Source organism: Chroicocephalus ridibundus, chromosome 1 (assembly GCF_963924245.1).
Source record: "Chroicocephalus ridibundus chromosome 1, bChrRid1.1, whole genome shotgun sequence".
Lineage (NCBI taxonomy): Eukaryota > Metazoa > Chordata > Aves > Charadriiformes > Laridae > Chroicocephalus > Chroicocephalus ridibundus.
This window is the reverse complement of record NC_086284.1, coordinates 95,260,824-95,278,133: the sequence shown is the minus strand read 5'-3', so window position 1 is coordinate 95,278,133 and position 17,310 is coordinate 95,260,824. Positions and strand designations below refer to the sequence as shown.

At 43.2% G+C, this 17,310-nt stretch overlaps 2 protein-coding genes across 8 annotated transcripts in view; one reads left to right on the top strand and one right to left on the bottom strand.

The window, feature by feature from the left end:
- The window catches only part of SRPX (sushi repeat containing protein X-linked), a 47,111-nt gene extending 41,884 nt beyond the window's left edge, over positions 1 to 5,227 (top strand). For all 3 annotated transcript variants that reach the window (XM_063343809.1, XM_063343803.1, XM_063343818.1), the window contains 5 exons: positions 436 to 557; positions 1,242 to 1,421; positions 1,858 to 1,991; positions 3,284 to 3,405; positions 4,749 to 5,227. In XM_063343809.1, the coding sequence (XP_063199879.1) occupies positions 436 to 557; positions 1,242 to 1,421; positions 1,858 to 1,991; positions 3,284 to 3,405; positions 4,749 to 4,929 (739 nt within the window). In that variant the 3' untranslated portion in view covers positions 4,930 to 5,227. The remainder of the gene's footprint in view (positions 1 to 435; positions 558 to 1,241; positions 1,422 to 1,857; positions 1,992 to 3,283; positions 3,406 to 4,748) is intronic.
- Positions 5,228 to 9,937: 4,710 nt separating this feature from the next.
- The window catches only part of SYTL5 (synaptotagmin like 5), a 94,236-nt gene continuing 86,863 nt past the window's right edge, over positions 9,938 to 17,310 (bottom strand). For all 5 annotated transcript variants that reach the window (XM_063343755.1, XM_063343774.1, XM_063343782.1 and 2 more), the window contains one exon: positions 9,938 to 17,141. In XM_063343755.1, coding sequence (XP_063199825.1) covers positions 16,999 to 17,141 — 143 coding nt within the window. In that variant the 3' untranslated portion in view covers positions 9,938 to 16,998. The remainder of the gene's footprint in view (positions 17,142 to 17,310) is intronic.

The window sequence follows — 17,310 nt, the reverse complement described above, 5'->3', positions numbered from 1 at the left end:
AGTTTTCTTAAACTCCACCAGCTCTGGGGTACGCTGCAGCCCTGACAGTTCATGATACAAAATGAGGGAGGATCAATCTTCACTTTTCCTTACGTAAGGAAAAGGAAACTCGAGTTCTTTTGGGTATGGCGTGATGCTTGTCCACACTATGGATTGTCTTATAGGAAGCGAGCAGGCCCTGCCCGCTCTGCCTCCCTTGTGATCTTGAAAATCTGAAGGGTGGGATCCTTCTGTACGACTCCAGGTGGGCCGTTGGCAGCAAGTTTCAATGCTCTGGTCGCTGCTGCCCAGCTTCTTCCTTTACTTACTCACAGCCTTCAGTCACGCAGCACAGCCAGACAATCTCAGCATGCCACAAATGTCACTCTTCAGGCTTTTACAGCATTGTGAGTAGGAAAATATTGGTGAATTTATGTCTGTCTGTCCTGTTTTTAGTGTTATTTTGAAAGGCCTGCCACCAGGGTCACATTTTCCAGAAGGCGACCACAAAATCCACTATACCGTGTATGACAGAGCTGAAAACAAAGGCACTTGCAAATTTCTTGTTAAAGTCAGAGGTAAGAATGACGTTTTTACCCTGTAAATACAGTCACTGATTTGCATCTGGCTTAGTAGGCAATTTGAGAAATGTCCTCATTTCTGTATTTGTCTGCATACACATGTGTATATAAGCTGTATGCGGATGCTGAAAAGGAGAACGCAGTCTTGCTCAAGACCCCGAGGGCCAGGCCTGCAGCAGGGTGGGTGGCCAGTGCTCTGCAGGTCAGGGAAGAGCTTTATTGATTGCTCCTGCCTCCAGCTCTACACGCCTTCCCTCCTGCTGGCTTCTCCCTGATAACTTAGCTTGTGAGCTGCTCAAACAAGCGTGCAAGGAGTTTTTTCAGCTGTGACTCACATCTGTCAAGCAGGGCTGCCCTTTCACAACTCCAGGTCTTGAACTCTGGAGTTGAATATAGAGAGATGAAGCCTGTAGGTTTCAACTTCAGCTCTCTTTGTGCCTCATGACCTCTTCTCACCATGATACCACAATCACACGCATACCCCTATACGTCTGTATCATTTGAGTTTAGGTATGAGTTGAGGGGTTTTGTGGGTTGGGCTTTTTAAGTATGTGACTCCAATAATACAGAAAGCAAACAGTAAAAATGTCTTCTATGTTGGTATTCCGCTGACCATGCTACCCTAGTAGCAAACAGGGTCATGCATGCCTTGTCTCTTTTTTTTTTTTTCCTCCTGCTTAGTCAGGCGCTGTGTAAAATTAAATGCCCCAGATAATGGCTACATCAAGTGTTCAGGTGATGGAAATAACTATGGTGCTACATGTGAGTTCTCCTGCATTGGTGGCTACGAGCTGCAAGGAAGCCCAGCTAGAGTATGCCAGTACAATTTGGGGTGGTCAGGAGTGGAGCCAACCTGTGCACGTAAGTGAGTATTTCGGCACTTTACCGGGAGGGCTGGCAGAGCAACGGTTCTGGTGGCAGTGAGAATTTGGGAAGGGGGGTGGGGTTGGAACGCAGCTGCAAACTTTAATGCCCCAGAGGTAAGAAACTTAACATCTTCGTCTCCTCTGCCAATTTGCACTTAGAGCTGAAGCCTTTGCCACCTTTGGCTGCTCTTTCCTAGGATGATGATGGTACCTCACAACCAATAAGTGTGTTTTAGCTCAAAGCTCTCTACAGAACTTCAGTCTGGAGTCAATCCATTTTGCAGGCCAGATCAGCTTAAGATAAAATTGTTGGCTTCAAGGAGGCCAGTATTTCACCCATATCTTCTTTATTACTATATAACAGTTTGCGCTTTTAGAAATAGATCTGTTTTCAGTATGCTCTGCAGCTTTTGTTTTAAATTCAATTCTAGCCATGAATATTAATGTGAATGTGAGGACTGCAGCTGCGCTTTTGGATCAATTTTATGAGAAGCGGAGACTGCTAATTATTTCAACTCCTACTGCAGCCAACTTCTTCTACAGGATGCAGTTGGGAATGCTGCAGGTAAAACACGTTTTTGGGGAGGGGACAACAATATTTTTTTTCTTTAAAGACAGACACCAGAGGACAAGTTTCACTCTTTCATATAAATCCACAAACTTCAGCTGTTATATTTCAGCCACTGGAGGATCTGGATTAGTCATTTTTATATGGGTTTGAGTTGAAACATCTCCCCAGTCTCTAATTCAGCTCAGTTCTGGGTTGTGCTGCCTCTGACTGTTCAGTCGCTGAATCCCTCTTCCATTCTCCCCAAATTAACTTAATATCAACTTGTGCTCAATAATCATTCCCTAACTCAGCTCCTAAAGAGGTTGAAAAAGCCCCAAACGATACAGCACTTCAGTGGCTGCAGTTCATGCAAAGCAGACTGCAGACTTTGTAACTACAATGGAAGGTGCGAATAGCTTCAGAAAAAAAGTGTACCAGCAAACAAACGACCAGAGACTCAGCATAGAAATCATCCAGGGTGCTGGAGATAGCACGGGGGTATTTTGTTCCAAAAAAAAAGAAAACTACTGGTAATTGTCCTTCTTATGTGTTGTAAATGTGATGCTCTTGTTGGATTTTTGCTAGACTTAGGGATGTATCTCAGAAACGTATCTGTGTCCTCAGGGAAAGGAGCCAGTCCTATATTCTTTTACAGCGACAAGTGCTTCTATCTTGCTTCTTTTCTTCTAACTGTAACAAAACTCAGTATAAGTAGTCACTGGGATATGAACATGATGATGTTTTTAACTGCTGGCTTAAGTTACAGTTGTATTAAAAAAAAAAAAAAAAGTGTTTCTTTTCCCACATTAGATTAACTTGGCAAGAAAATTCAATGTATTGATCAAAATGAAATAGTTTAAAATACTAAATTTAAAGGCTATAGTACTTTTCCCACTGCTTGACAGTGGTCGAACAAGTTGGCATGAAAGAAAACTTTTTGCAGTCAACTTCCATCTCACATACCTTACTTTGATTGCCAAGTTAGATTACTGGCACAGTGCTTAATACCCTGGCATCTTTTCATGTCATTACAAAGACAAGTTTACATTTCTCCGAGGTGGTCCCTGTGTGTTATGTTTCTTAGAGTAGTTGAGAATCTGTCATTTAACATCCCCTGGAGTCATGAGGCTGTAGTTATTCACAGCGAGAATTACAGACTTCTCAATGTATGTGCTCATTTCAGTTTCAACCATCTCACTAACATAAGAAGATTGGACTCCTCTATGAACACTCGCTGCACACTCAAAACAACTCCCTGTTCTCTCACCGATAACTAACACACCACTTTCTTCTTTTAACCCTTCCAGCCGGCACAGTGTGGTTTAGACCTCCGACACGTTACCGTAGTTGAATTGGTGGGTGTCTTCCCAGCACAAATAGGAAGAATAGGTGTAAAGCTGCTGCCCCCGTCACTTGCCCTGCAAGTCAGGTAAAGTAATCTCTCACTGCTGTTGTGTCTGCACCTTAGTGCATGTGATGCATTGCATTTCATTCCATGCCTCTTACTCTCTAAATATACCTCTACTCTAGCATACATACCTAGGCACTCGAAGGTAGATGTGGATGAGTATGTTTTGGGATTAATTTGATCTCTGTCTGTGCAATAGCTACTGCAAATTCACGGGCATTTGGTATTTATGGAATTAAGACCATAGACTCCAGCTTGTTTCACATTTAAGTGGGCCGTGACCTATTTAAATGGGAAACAAACTGAAGACTATGCCACTCTTTCAAGTGCCATGTCTTTCTTGACCCTTTGTTCAACCCAAGTGAATTTTAGAATTCATGTGAACTCCCTGTGTATCCCTTTGATCACATCATAGGTCTATATTTTTGGGTGCTGCCACTGAAAATACTTCAAGTATGTCTGTATTTGTGCAGTCACGACAGTCTGCAGTTACACCGCGAGGACAGCCTTGGAGCAGCTGCCAGTGCAGCCCCAAACGGCAGCAACAGCTCGCCTTCCCTGCGGCGCTGCTGGTGGCGGTGGCCAGGCCAGGAGGGGACGCAGAGGTTGCTCTTTGAAGTCCCACATGTAGAAATGATATGGGTGGTATTTCAAATGGGAAACGATCTCAGCCGCCCCAGCCTGACTACAACATTCAGTGGTTTTACTGAGGTGCCTAAACCGTTCTGGCTTGGGTGTAGACTGGCAGGGGGCTGATTTTCACTTGAAAGGGAGACTTCAAGTGACAGCATTTCCTAGGGACAGGAGGACTAAAAGAGGCAAAAGCGAAGGCCTCATTGGCAGGGAAAATAGTAGTTATTTAGGAAAAAAGTCCAGGACCATTTTAGGCAACATCTTCTGTGGTACGCCTGAGGAAATGGAGTAAGTCCAGACAAGAAGAGGAATAGTCTACTTGTAACTCTAGCTCCATCGCAATGGTTTTCTTTGGGCAATGTATGTAGTACTTTTTTTGTCTTCTGTTTGTTTTTTTTTTTCCTCTTGCGATAGCAATAGGTAATGGGATGTGCTACGCTAACACCCAAACAGAGCTGGGTGCAGTTACCTTGACCCTTCCCTAATGCAGAGGTACAGCCAGCAGCACGTGCAGACACCTGCTCTCTGCCTGACTCCTTGTTCTTACAGCTGAAACAAAGCCCCCCCTCTATAGCCCCCTCTGGCCATCCCTGCCTTCCTCTGCTTAGACCCAACAGCCTGGTTCTGCCATTTATTAGTTTGAAGTGCCCAGGTAGCTTTAACAAAACGAGTTCCTTTATTAGTTTGAAGTGCCCAGGTACCTTTAACAAAATGAGTTTGTTATTTTGCAGGCTGCTGCTGAGGATCCCCCATTACAATTTCAACATTGTGGTGATGGACAAGCACGGAATGGACAAGGAACGCTATCCTTTCCCAGCAACGCCAGCCGAGCTCTTTGCACTTATTGACAATTTTCCCTTGAGAAAAGAAGAGATGAAACTGCAAGCAGAAATTGGTCAATCGTGTCCCTAATTCAGGATTGCAGGGCTTGCAGTTGTCAGTGAATTGTTTTTTTTAATCCACATAATTCTCCCCTTGGTGCTACACAAAAGCATGGCTTTTTTAATCACTGATGTACAGATTTTTTGTGTGTATTGTTAAGTCTCTCTGGCTGTGCATAGAAGTATGCATGATGCTTTTTTGTACTTTCAGCCATCTTTAGAGAAAAGCGTATGTAGGATTACTACCCAATGGAATTTCTTGTACAGACAGTGAAGAACTGAGGCACGTCTCTGGGAGTTTATTTTGGAATTTTTTTTTGGGGGGGTGTTCTTTCTTACTGTTTATAAGTCTTTTTATTAATAAAATATTGTTTTGCAAACAGATAGTTGTCTAAAATTCCTCTTGGAGATAAAAGTTGATTGATTTATTCAAAAGTTGCATCAAAGTAAGCTCTCTGCAAACCATTATAACAGAGACATCAGCCTCAAATTTAAAGTCTGCAAGCGACCCAGGGGTGTCTTCAGTTCCACTAATAATATGGTCACCCACAGACACAAAGCATAAGGCAAAGGCAATGCAAGTACCTGTTTTCAGCAGCAGTGAGGAGAAAATAGCTGATAGCAGGAGCATGGAAGTCATTGCCAGAAGGAAGATGATAAAGGAGCAGTGAACAGTGTAGAAGATGAGCAGTAATTACTCGAGGCCACATACTGCGATGCATGATAGAAAAATATGCTCTTACCTGGTGTGCTCGTGCCTTTTCATGTCCAACGGACTTGGAGTAACAGATTCCTTTTCCCTCTTCATCTTGGAGACAGACCAGGCTGTTGATTTGATGGTAGGGTAACATTAGCCCCAGGGAAACGTCATCAAGGATTTGTCATTTCCAGAGCTGTGAAAATATTTGTTTGCACTTAAAAATTAACAAAAGTTCCCTGCTCAGTGAAAACTGTTAGGAGGCAATCAGAAAAGGAAAGTGTTTTTGATTGGTTTTGTTATAGCCCACAGTCTTGCCAATCCACTGCAAAAAATATACATCATGCATGAAGAACGTAAGCATAAAAGGAGTGAAAATTGAGAGTTAAAGCTTTGGAAACCAGTTTATAGATCTGATGAATAATTTGACATGCCTGAGAAGCAGCACTCCAGTGTCTGTGCTGTTCATTCTTGCCCCTCAGAGCACAGCCAGACACAAACAGCCAGACGCTTGTTTGTCTTTTACTGTGAGGTGGATGGTTTAATTTTACACTCTGGTGTCAGTGGAGAAACAGTTTGTCAGCATCCTTAAAGCAATCCTTACCAAAGAACTGAGTCTCCCGCACTCTCTGAAGTTAGCATATCTCTTAAAAAGGTTGATCCTGCAAGGGAAATAGTGATCATGCAAGGGAATTAAGGGAACATGAAGAGAGGGAAGTCAGCCCTGACACCAGTTAGCAAAAGCTAATTTGTGGACTGAAGTGTGACAGCACCAAGGGGGCAGGGGGTGGTGGTGGAAGGATGTGATCTGACCAGGATGGTGTACTTCTGGGGCTATTAGGAGACTGTTACTAAACTCCCCAGAGTACGTATGAGAGCACAGCACAGCCCTGGCTGCCTGCAGCGCTGATGCCAAAGGCAAAGGAGGTCTGGATAAACCCTGAACTCTGCACATGGTCATGCCAGGTTTGCAAGGATGAGCAACCGGAGGGCAAGGAAGCCCTGACTGAGCTTTCTAAGTGTTGCCGTTAGGAATAAGACGCAAGGACCGGATTGGTGACAAAACCAGAAATAACATTTTTTCCCAGACCTGGCCAAACCAAAGAGAAGGAAAGTCCTGGACCCCACTGTAGAGGAGCGAGAAGGATAAGAGCCAGCGTGCTGGTGGACACAGCTGTACCCCGAGTTGCCTTTCCTCTGCTGCCTGTGTTACACCGGTGACGAAGAGAACCAGACGTGGCTGAGCACACCACATTGCTTCAGGCCTAAAGAGTCACACGCGGACCAGCCAGCCTGTGGAGACATCCACGCACATCCTGCGGCGGATGCAGTCCTCTGCCTCAGGTGCTTTGGCGTGCGTATGAGTATAGCGTGAATGCACAGGCAGACGGGTTCCCCACCCCTCACTTTCCTCATTCAAAAAGCACATCAGCTGCTTTCCAATGATTTAAAATTTTAAAAAAATATATTAATCATCTCTAACGGGTCTGAGTTTTCTACTGTATTGCTGCAATTCCAATCTGCTGCTGCTCCATTTTGATTTAGGTACAGAATCGGCGCGTCCAGCCTTCTTTCGTGACTGGGTGAACAGGAGCGGGCCTTTACGATTGCTACAATCAGGAAAGTGATTGCAATCACTGGGCTGTTACAGGAAATTGAATTAAATAGAGGAGCGTGCACAAGTGATTGGATTACTAGTTATAGTTCTACACAGAACACCTATTAAAATCTTGTGATTAAGAAAAGCTGTTCTTGATTAGTACTATAAGGTTTCTGGCATTTTCTGTTGTACGTTTTTGTGGGGAGGAAGGGAACAGTGAAAAACATCATGTGCCGTCTCTGTTTTGGAATCAAATCAGCCTGCATGTACCGTATGCAGGGATGTAGCAGATTGGCTTTTTGGTAAAGGAATATTTGAACAAGGGACTTAGTATTTCTGACTCTAGCCCAGCATTTATATGTTCAAATAAAATAATCAAATATAGTCCAGAACTCATCCTGCAGACTTTCATTCCCAGAAAAAAATAACACTGCATAAACAAGGTGCAGTATTAACGCTAGTGCATTTTTAAAAAAAAAAAAAAAAATTAACAGAAAATTCAGCTCCCTCAAAACCACACAGGCTGGAGTCTTTGTTGTGCTACCAATATGGCTCTTCTTGCCATAGCTCTAATCCTACCACTGCTGTCAAAATGCAAATCCTGTTTAAAGCATGAATTTTAGTTGGGAGGATTAAAGACTGTTTTCCAAGAAGCAAGACCTGCCACGAGCCTTGTCCTTTCCACTCCCACCTCCAGGCTATTCATTGCAGGAGATGAGACAGACCACAGTGTGCGGATACAGCCATGGGCTGAAGGTTCCTGCATCAATCTGGACGTACTTTTCAATTTTGAATATGAACCGAAAGACTTCAGTCATTTTAGACCAGAAAAGAATTCATGTTTCTGTCATGCAAGACCTTTTGCAAACGAAACTACCGGGGATAAATTGTGGCAGGCAGCAATTTCTCATGAGCACAAAACAATTTTGTAAACGACCTGATTTTCCCCAGATCCTACCCAAGAATCCACCCAATTTGATGAGAACAACCCCTGCAGTCACACACCTCCTCTATGCCTGCAGAGGAGAGACAAAATTGGAAGTTAAGGCATTCCTATTCTTGAAGCTCAAGCCATCCCCCCTGGGACAGAAAGCGCTGTCTTTTAATGAAAACACCAATGACCCTTACAGCTCTGCGCCAAATGACTACAACACGCAGCTTCGTTACGGCTCAGGACTTACATAAGAGCATGAGTCAGACCGCATCACATAATTAATGAAAACACAGGGGCTAAAAAGTAATCTGAAGTACATTTAAATACTCTTACGATCGCAACCCACTTTTTAAATTGAGGTGGTGAGATAACGGAGCTTAGGCTGCGCAATCTCAGCCCCAGATCACTTCCAGCCACTCACCTCACTCTGCCAGTGCTCCACATCCACGGGGAAAAGGGAGGGAGCGCTTCCACCCCATCAGGAGATGGCACAGCTCCTCTCGGCCACGTAGCTCCTGCCCACATCTCTCTCCCCGTCTGTGGCTGGAGGATGTTTTTATGGCAGCTCGGTGAAGGGAAGAGTGGGGAAGCGTTTGCAGACAGTGGCAGGCAGAGAGCAGCACGGCTGCCTGGGCTAAAGGAGCCAGTGGGGACACTGGCAGTCGTGGACAGCACATGGGCTTCTCTGGCCTCTTCCAAGCGGTGATCCAGCTGCCGCACACTCTGTAAAACGCAAGGGAAACAGATGGGAAAGCCAGTGTCCGTGCAGAATGTGCCAGGGCATGTTTGGGTACCACCGTATCTCCCATTGCCACCCATGCACCCAGAAAGTAACCCAAGACCTGAATTTCAGTAATTAGGTTGTCCCATACTCCAAATTTACAAGGAGAACTTGGCTTCTGTCACCCCAAAGAGAAGGGGAGCAGAGACTGCAGTTCAACTGTACGGAAGTTACAGATGTGCCTTTCAGACTGCCGAGCAAATCCTTAAGTACAGTCCCAAGCAAAGGTCCAAGGAGCAGAAAAATGCCAGGAGGGCACCTCCCCACCTGCAGCTGCCTTCCAGTTTACAGGTGTTCCAGGACCCACCCCCATAAAGGCCAGACCCAGCATGGGGACAAGCTAGACAGCAGTGGTGTGAGGCAGAAAGAGCCAGGTGCCTGTGCCCAAATCACGCCAAGAAACCAGTGAACCCTGCTGAGGTGGTTTCCCCTTAACCTGGGTGCAGGAATCCAACACACCGAGCCAAAGCAAGCGGAGGCAAGCGCAGGCCCAGAGCCCAGGAGCATTTTTTTGCCTCCGTGTTTCTTAGACAGTCGGGAAGGGACCGCAAGGGCACAAAACCCCAGGGAACTGGCGAACCAAGAAAAGATGCAAGAGAGCCCTCGGCTCTGGGAGGTCAGTTGAAGTGAACACCACTCAGCCGCAAGGATAAATCGAGTGATCAAATGCTTTTTGGTTTTAATTGAAAAAAAAAAAAGTATAAAAATCAAGACCAATAATTACAGAAAAGCTGCATTTTGAACAAACCTGGATTTTCAGGTGGACAGGACCTTGAACTAGGGAAGAGGCAGAAGGTTCAGAGATGGAGGGGGGGACCTGCTGAACGTGCAGGGTTAAGGCACATGCAAAATAATTCTCTAGCAAGGGAGATGAGAACACTGCATTTCCCTTATTCTTAGAATTGCACATTAAAAAGAAAACAGATTTAACATTTATGACAGAAAAAATAGCCTACAAATGCTTAAAGGGTAGAAATTAAACAAAAAAAAGCAGAGAGAGGGACACTGTCGAAGGAGTCCCATCTCTGAAGACTTGCCAGCCTCCTGCATTATTCATCACATATAAGTGAAGTAATTCTTTACCTCAGTGAGGTAATACGGGATATTCCCGGGAGACACATTTATGGTTTGCTGTAATGCATTTTAGGAGAGACAAGGACACAGCCATGTTTCAGTATTTTAATTTAAAAGACAGAACATTAATCTTGACAACAGCTGCAAATATATTATCAGCCACCTTTGTCCACAAAACTGAACATACAGTGCACAGTACAAAAATGTTCTGGGCAGGAAACATTTTTTTGTCAAAATTTGGGCAGAACTTAACATACTGCAATGCCATTTGGTGCTACTACTGTTCACTTCCAGCAGAATAATTAAACAAATAGCTAGCAACAGATTTTAAGCAGAATGAGGGATACGGGACATTCATTCTCTAATTGCCGCAGCAAATGACTACTCTTGGCTTTAGGCAAACCCCACCAATTGGAACTATTCTCAAAAATATACAGCAAGCTCTCAGGAGCAGTAGCACACAGCCATATAGATGTTATTGCCATAAAATAGAATTGTTGAAATAACTAATCTAAATGAAAGGGCCAAGATGCGGCAAGGGTGAGTTTCAAAAGCAACCTAAAAAACACCTAAAAAGCAAGTAGAGATTCACCTTCCAGTGTCAATATACACAGTATAATTAACACTGTATTATTACCACTTATCAAACCGCATTTGCAAACACAAAATCACCAGGCAGGAAATTCATGAGACACAGTGGTAACGTTCTGCTAGGGTGCTTCTCAGCATTCTCACACTGAGTTATGGTAAAAGACATCACTGCAAATAAAAGTCCGCATCCTATTTTGGAATTCCTCACACGTTCTACCACCATTTCTCTAGGGCTCTCAAATGTTAACATTTCTGTGTGTAAAAATAAATAAATAATAACATTTTTTTAAAAAACTATTACAAAAAAAAAAAAAAAAAAGACTTTACAAAGTGCATGGACCAGCTCTCAGGAGATGGTTATTTCTGTCATTGTTGCAAAGTGCTGAAAATCAATACTGTATGTTAGGGAAGTAAAATTTCACTTTTTACCTTGTATGGATCAAAGTAAGTGGGGCTATCACTTAACTGCGGCATGCTGCCTCCTTCCACATACTGGAGATCAACGTTCAGGTACAAGGCTCTGGTGCAGGTTGCTGAACCGAAGGGAAGGATGAAGGGCAGAGACACCCTTGCAAAGATTCAGGTACCACCCTCACCCCGGGGCTCAGTATTGGGGCTGGTTCTCTTTAGTATCTTTATGAACAATCTGGATGAGGGGATCGAGTGCCCCCTCAGTAAGTTTGCAGATGACACCAAGTTGGGCGGGAGTGTTGATCTGCTTGAGGGTAGGAAGGCTCTACAGAGGGGTCTGGTCAGGCTGGATCGATGGGCCGAGGCCAATGCTATGAGGTTCAACAAGGCCAAGTGCTGGGTCCTGCCTGCATAATGACCCCATGCAACGCTACAGGCTTGGGGAAGAGTGGCTGGGAAGCTGCCCGGAAAAGGACCTGGGGGTGTTGATTAACAGCTGGCTGAATATGAGCCAGCAGTGTGCCCAGGTGGCCAAGAAGGCGAACAGCATCCTGGCCTGTATCAGGAACAGTGTGGCCAGCAGGAGTAGGGAAGTGATCATCCCCCTGTACTCAGCACTGGCGAGGCCCCACCTCAAGTACTGTGTCCAGTTTTGGGCCTCTCACTACAAGAAAGACATTGAGGTGCTGGAGTGTGTCCAGAGAAGGGCAACGAAGCTTGTAAAGGGTCTTGAGCACAAGTCTTAAGAGAAGCAGCTGAGGGAACTGGGGTTGTTTAGCCTGGAGAAAAGGAGGCTGAGGGGAGACCTTATCGCTCTCTGCAACTACCTGAAAGGAGGTTGTAGAGAGGTGGGGGGTCAGTCTCTTCTCCCAAGTAATAAGTGATAGGACAAGAGGAAACAGCCTCAAGTTGTGCCAGAGGAGGTTTAGATTAGATATTAGGAAAAAATTTTACGCTGAAAGGGTTATCAAGCATTGGAACAGGCTGCCCAGGGAAGTGGTGGAATCATCATCCCCAGAGGTATTTAAAAGATGGGTGGACATAGTGCTTAGCAATATGGTTTAGTGATGGGGTTTGTCAGAGTTAGGTTGATGGTTGGAATCGATGATCTGAAAGGTCCCTTCCAACCTAGGCAATTCTATGATTCTATGAGCTTGTGTACATCTACAAACTAGGCAGTTGTGGAAACAGGACTCAGAGCTCTTTTTTGAACGTGCAGGAGATCCAAGCAGTCTTTCTCTTCACTGACTCTACAGAGCAAACTGCGAACTTTACATGCCTGGAGCTGGGCAATTTGCATACGCCTTAAGAAGCCAAAATTATGCCACTCTAAATGCAACCCTCCTGTTACCTCTCCTTATCAATTAGTACCAGGGCGTGCTCAATGGCTGCTCTGCTGTTATAGTGTAGTTGATATTTTGCAGAATACAAATTAGAATTACCCTTGACAGGGCCTAAAGAGGCAGGAAAATTAAAATAGAGAATTAACACATAAAAATGCTTTTTTCATCCTACCTTAGCATAATCTGCATTGGAAGAAGAGGCACTGAAGAATAAGCTTCCAGTCTAATGCACCATGATCAAAACATACTCACCATCCCAATGCCTTCTCTCTTAAAACATCTGCTAAAGCATCCAGCTGTGAAAGAAAGATCAAAATGTGGCATCTAAAAGGCATTCAAGGAAGGCAGTGGCACTTGGATTAGCTCAGGAAGATGGCAACAGTGTCCCTCAGAGTCTTTGCAGCTTTCCTCCCACCCTCCCTCAAATGTAACACAGTGGATGTTACGTAGGATGTTACGTTTGCCATTGCAAACCTATTTTAGCCTGCTTTTGGCAAGTAAGCGTGCAAGCAAGAGCATCAACATTTAGAAGCCTAAAGTCCTCATATAGCTGATAAACTCAGCAGAGAAACTTCCAGAGAACAGGTCCAGATACCAAAGTCTGATGGCAGGGCTTGGAGAGCCCTCAGCATCAGCTCTTTTTGATGGACACTGGCAACAACCACGCTGTCTAAAGACTAAGCCCTGCTTGAGGTTTTACAGCAGAAGTCGCACTTTTATTCTTCTTTAATGGGTCAAACCCTCAAAATCTAATCACAAGGGGGCAAAAGGTAGTGACGAAAGCCCTGTAGTTACCTTGCTAGAAAAAATATGTATCAGAGCAAAACACATTGTGTAATACGCTTTCAAAAACCACTGTAGAGAAGGTTTCTTCTCCACTGACACATCTTCAGTTACTCAAGTCTGTGTGGAGAAATACTTTAGAAACATCAGCTCTGCTGGGTCTAATTACTCAGGGCAGGAGTTTACAAATCAGTGTAAAATTGTGGCTATTTTCTCCTAAAAATTAGGTTTGAATAAACCATTCATGCACCTTCAATACCGTAAACATACATACAAAAGGAAGGCTTTAGCCTAATTCCTGGCTTTCTGTCTTTTTGTTCAGCCTGGTAACCCACAGTACATGATGACGCGCAATTATAGGCAATTAATTCAAATATCCGGGAAACAAGAAATCACATCTGCAGTTAATCATCTTGTGCTTGTTTTTCCAAACCATAGATCATTTTTGTAAAGGAAGAGAACAAAGATATAAGAGATAATTAAATGTGACATTTTCCACAAATCAAACGCTTCCTACAAATGTGCCGATAACATCATAGAACGGCAAAGCTTTCCAAATTGCTCCAGTGTTTACATGATGCTCATCATCTCTCCCAGGCTCGTTTAAGGCAGAGTGTGACATCTACTATACGCTACCATAATGCAGAATTGTCACTGCTAATCTAGGAGGTAATTTCACCGTACTACTCCAAATCCCATCAACAACCAACACCACCGCCTCGGGCAAAATTACTTCCCGGTGAAATTGTTCCTTTCATATGCCGAACTGCAATTGACACCTACATTCACAACCCAGTCTATAATTTCATGTGCAGGCTCAGAGTGAAATTTTGGCCCTTTGGAAGGAAAAGGCAGAACTTAAAGCCCGCATATGAGCTGGGTGACAATTCCCAGAGCAGTCCATCCGTCACAAATTCTACCATAGGACCAAAATGAGCAGAAGCTGAAGCGGTAAAGCACAGACTTTTTCCATTCAAAGCAAGACCTGATTTAGCCAAAAGGTTAATGCTTAGAAGGTTAGAAAATATTACCGTTCAAAAACTAGACAAACTCTTGTACTCCAAGTAAAAATAAAAAGTTTAGGTCAGTTAAAAAACATGTTAAGCTTTCCAGTTTGGCAAGAGAAAAAGGATTCCATTTTGGGGTCCATCCTAGAGTTTGTATTCTTTTTATTTTCCTACTTTCACCATTAAAATGAAACAAAACGAACACGTCCAACTGCCTAGCGTTCCCCTACAGCTCTATCTGGAATTTTACCCTGAAGAATCATTTTCTTTAGATTTAAAAAGCTTTATCTCTTTGAATAAACTTCTAGCAAGTGGAAAAATCAAGCTCGTGCCTCCGTGTCACTATAATATTATTGTTCCCAAAATGAATGCAGGTTTGCAGTACAAACAACCAAGACAACTCAGACAATTTCTGTTAAAGAGAGAGGTAGTTTAGGTGCCGAAAGCTAGGTTTTGTTTCACTTTGGAGAACGCTCACACCAAAAAAAAAAAAACCAAACCAAAACTAAACCAAACCAAAAATTAATACTTAAAGAGAAACTATTATGATAAGAAAAAGGTCATAAAATGTATGTGCTTGATATTTGTGCTCTAATTTATCAGCTCACAGCACCTGGGGCATAAAATGAAAGGCCGGCTAAAACTAGACTAGACTTGTTTCACTGCTTCACTTGAGCAGGACTTGAGAAAAAAAAAAAATGAAGAAGGAAAATGAAGTCAGTTTTCTTGAGCAACTACTGACTTTTGGTTCCCAAACTGAGATTCTCTATGGGAGTTTTATTTTTGAAGATGACTTGGTAATTTCTGAAAATTGGGGGTCTCAAACTGGGCAAGCAGTACCTCCAATGACTTTTTAAAGTCATATCATAACTTTCAAAGGAAACATAATGGGACAAATACTTTTATTAAAACTAAGATACTCTTTTTAATAAAAATAAATAATTTTTTATCTAATAATACTAAGATTTTAAAAGGCTGCCTGTAGACTTCCCTCAGTTTCAAGCCACTCAAACCAAACCAACATAAAGTATCTTAAAAATAAAAGCAATGGACATTAAATGTTAAGATTTTGGATTTAGCTCTAAATAAATGTACAGAATCGTACATTAGGACAGCTACAGATGTCAAATTTTCAGCTGTAGTTACTTAGCTATCAGTTCATATTCTGTTGTTCAATCTATATTTCTTACAATTTCTGGATTGTGAAGAACAACATTTGTATCCCTCAAAGAAGTTAGATTTTATGGTCTTTATTCTTCACAGAATTTTTTGAATACTAGTGGTTTGACCTACAGGGAATGATACATTCTTTGAACGTTTGGTTTTTTCTGTTAATTTATGTAAGGATTATGTCTCAATTTGTTTCCTTAGTACTAATACTACATTACTTCCAAAAATAAAACACTTGGGGGGGGGGGAAGGTAAGAATAGCTATAGATTAATTTAACAGTTCAAATAGGAAGCTAGGTTCTAATTCTGGAAAATTCAGAAAAAAAGTTCACTCAGTTTACTGACCTTCCTTTGGCTTATACACTGAGCAATCACATGCCATACAATTATGTTATTATCCAGTCTTGCAAGCAGATATGTGCTGTCCTTAAAAAAAAAATATTATAATCCTATCTCATTATGGTAGGAGTAGCCCACAGCAACTATTCAAAACAGCACACTCGTCACACATGACCTGTGTGAGCCCCCAGCGGACGGGGAATCTAAGTAGGTGTAAAATCACTTTAGGAAACCAAATGGCAAAATCACTGTTGAACAATTGTCACTGTTCATAAGATTAATGATTGAACTGGCCAAACCCCACTTTTATCATTAAATCCACTGTTAACTCACAGGGAGAGTTCAGGAGAAAAAAGTCCTACTCTGGTTAATAATCAACAGCTGACTGGGATCCCAGCCCATTCAGAGAAAATTCCACAGTTTTGCAAATCATTCTGGCATGTGTTTTAATCACATCACTTTACTACACGATCTATTGAATCGAGGTCTTAGCTAACAATGTCCAAACCCAGCACAACTCATCAGAGGGGGACAGGCACGTGAACGTATTCCCTCTGTTCAATGACATCAGAAGATCTTGGCTAGAGTTGTCAACTGAATGAAAAACACAGTAATGCCATGTAGTTCTGGAAATTGTTTGGAGATTAGTTATGATTTATTTTCACTATGCTCTTTGATTATGTTGAACCAAGACTGCCTTTTATACAGTGCCTTAAAATAAGCCAGAGAATGCCAGAACATCAGCACTGTGCACCAGCTCACCTGCCGCCTGTTTCCAGCGTGCAACACCGTGCATTGGCCTTCCTTGGTGGGCTGCTTGGTCCCAAGCCTGCCATCCTGCACGCTGCACAGCCCACCAAGCAAACATGATAAAGAAACGTTGTTTGTACCCTTCATAACATTATGGCTTTTTCTCTTTCAAATACCAAAGCACAGAATCACTCTGCATCTGCTTGTACCGTGTCACTGCTGTCTTCTAGGCCATCTTTGACCCAGAAGGAGCTATGTAAACCAGGCATTACTTACTCAATGACTAAGTAGAAAATTTTCTCACTCCGTGGCCCCCCCACCCTCCCCAGCAGAGGTTTTCATCAGCTGCGCACCAGTCTCCAGAAGGGACGGAGAAAGCCAGTCCAATCTCTGTACACGGCCAAATTCTCACTGGCTTCAGGAGAAACACAATCCATACAAGAAGCCTGGGTTAAAAAGGTGTGCATGAAAGTGCAGAATGCATTAAAATCTCACTTGGAGCTTTAATATCCAAGGCAAAGAGTACAAGCCTTCCCCACTTTCAAATGGGCAAAGTGACAAGAGCCTGAACACCACTGAAGTCGGGAGTACCTGCGGTACCCCTCAGTAGTTAAAGTCTTTCAGAGTCTGCGTTTCCCCATGCTGGATCTCAGCATTAATATCCCCTCCACAGGAACTCCCGGACTGTCAATCATCTTCTGCCAGAGGTGCTGCTCTTCCCCTTGAGAGTCCATCCAGTCAACCTCCTTGCCATTACTTACACCTGGTAATTGCAAAAACATGAGGCATTTTGGCATATTAGTAAGCGGTTACTTAATACTTGCTGGTGTGCTCCAACAGCCTGCAGAAAGATGACAAGCACTTTACACTACCACCTGTACAGGGGGTTATGCTGATGACAAGTAGCTCCTGGAGGGCACCAGTTTGTCATT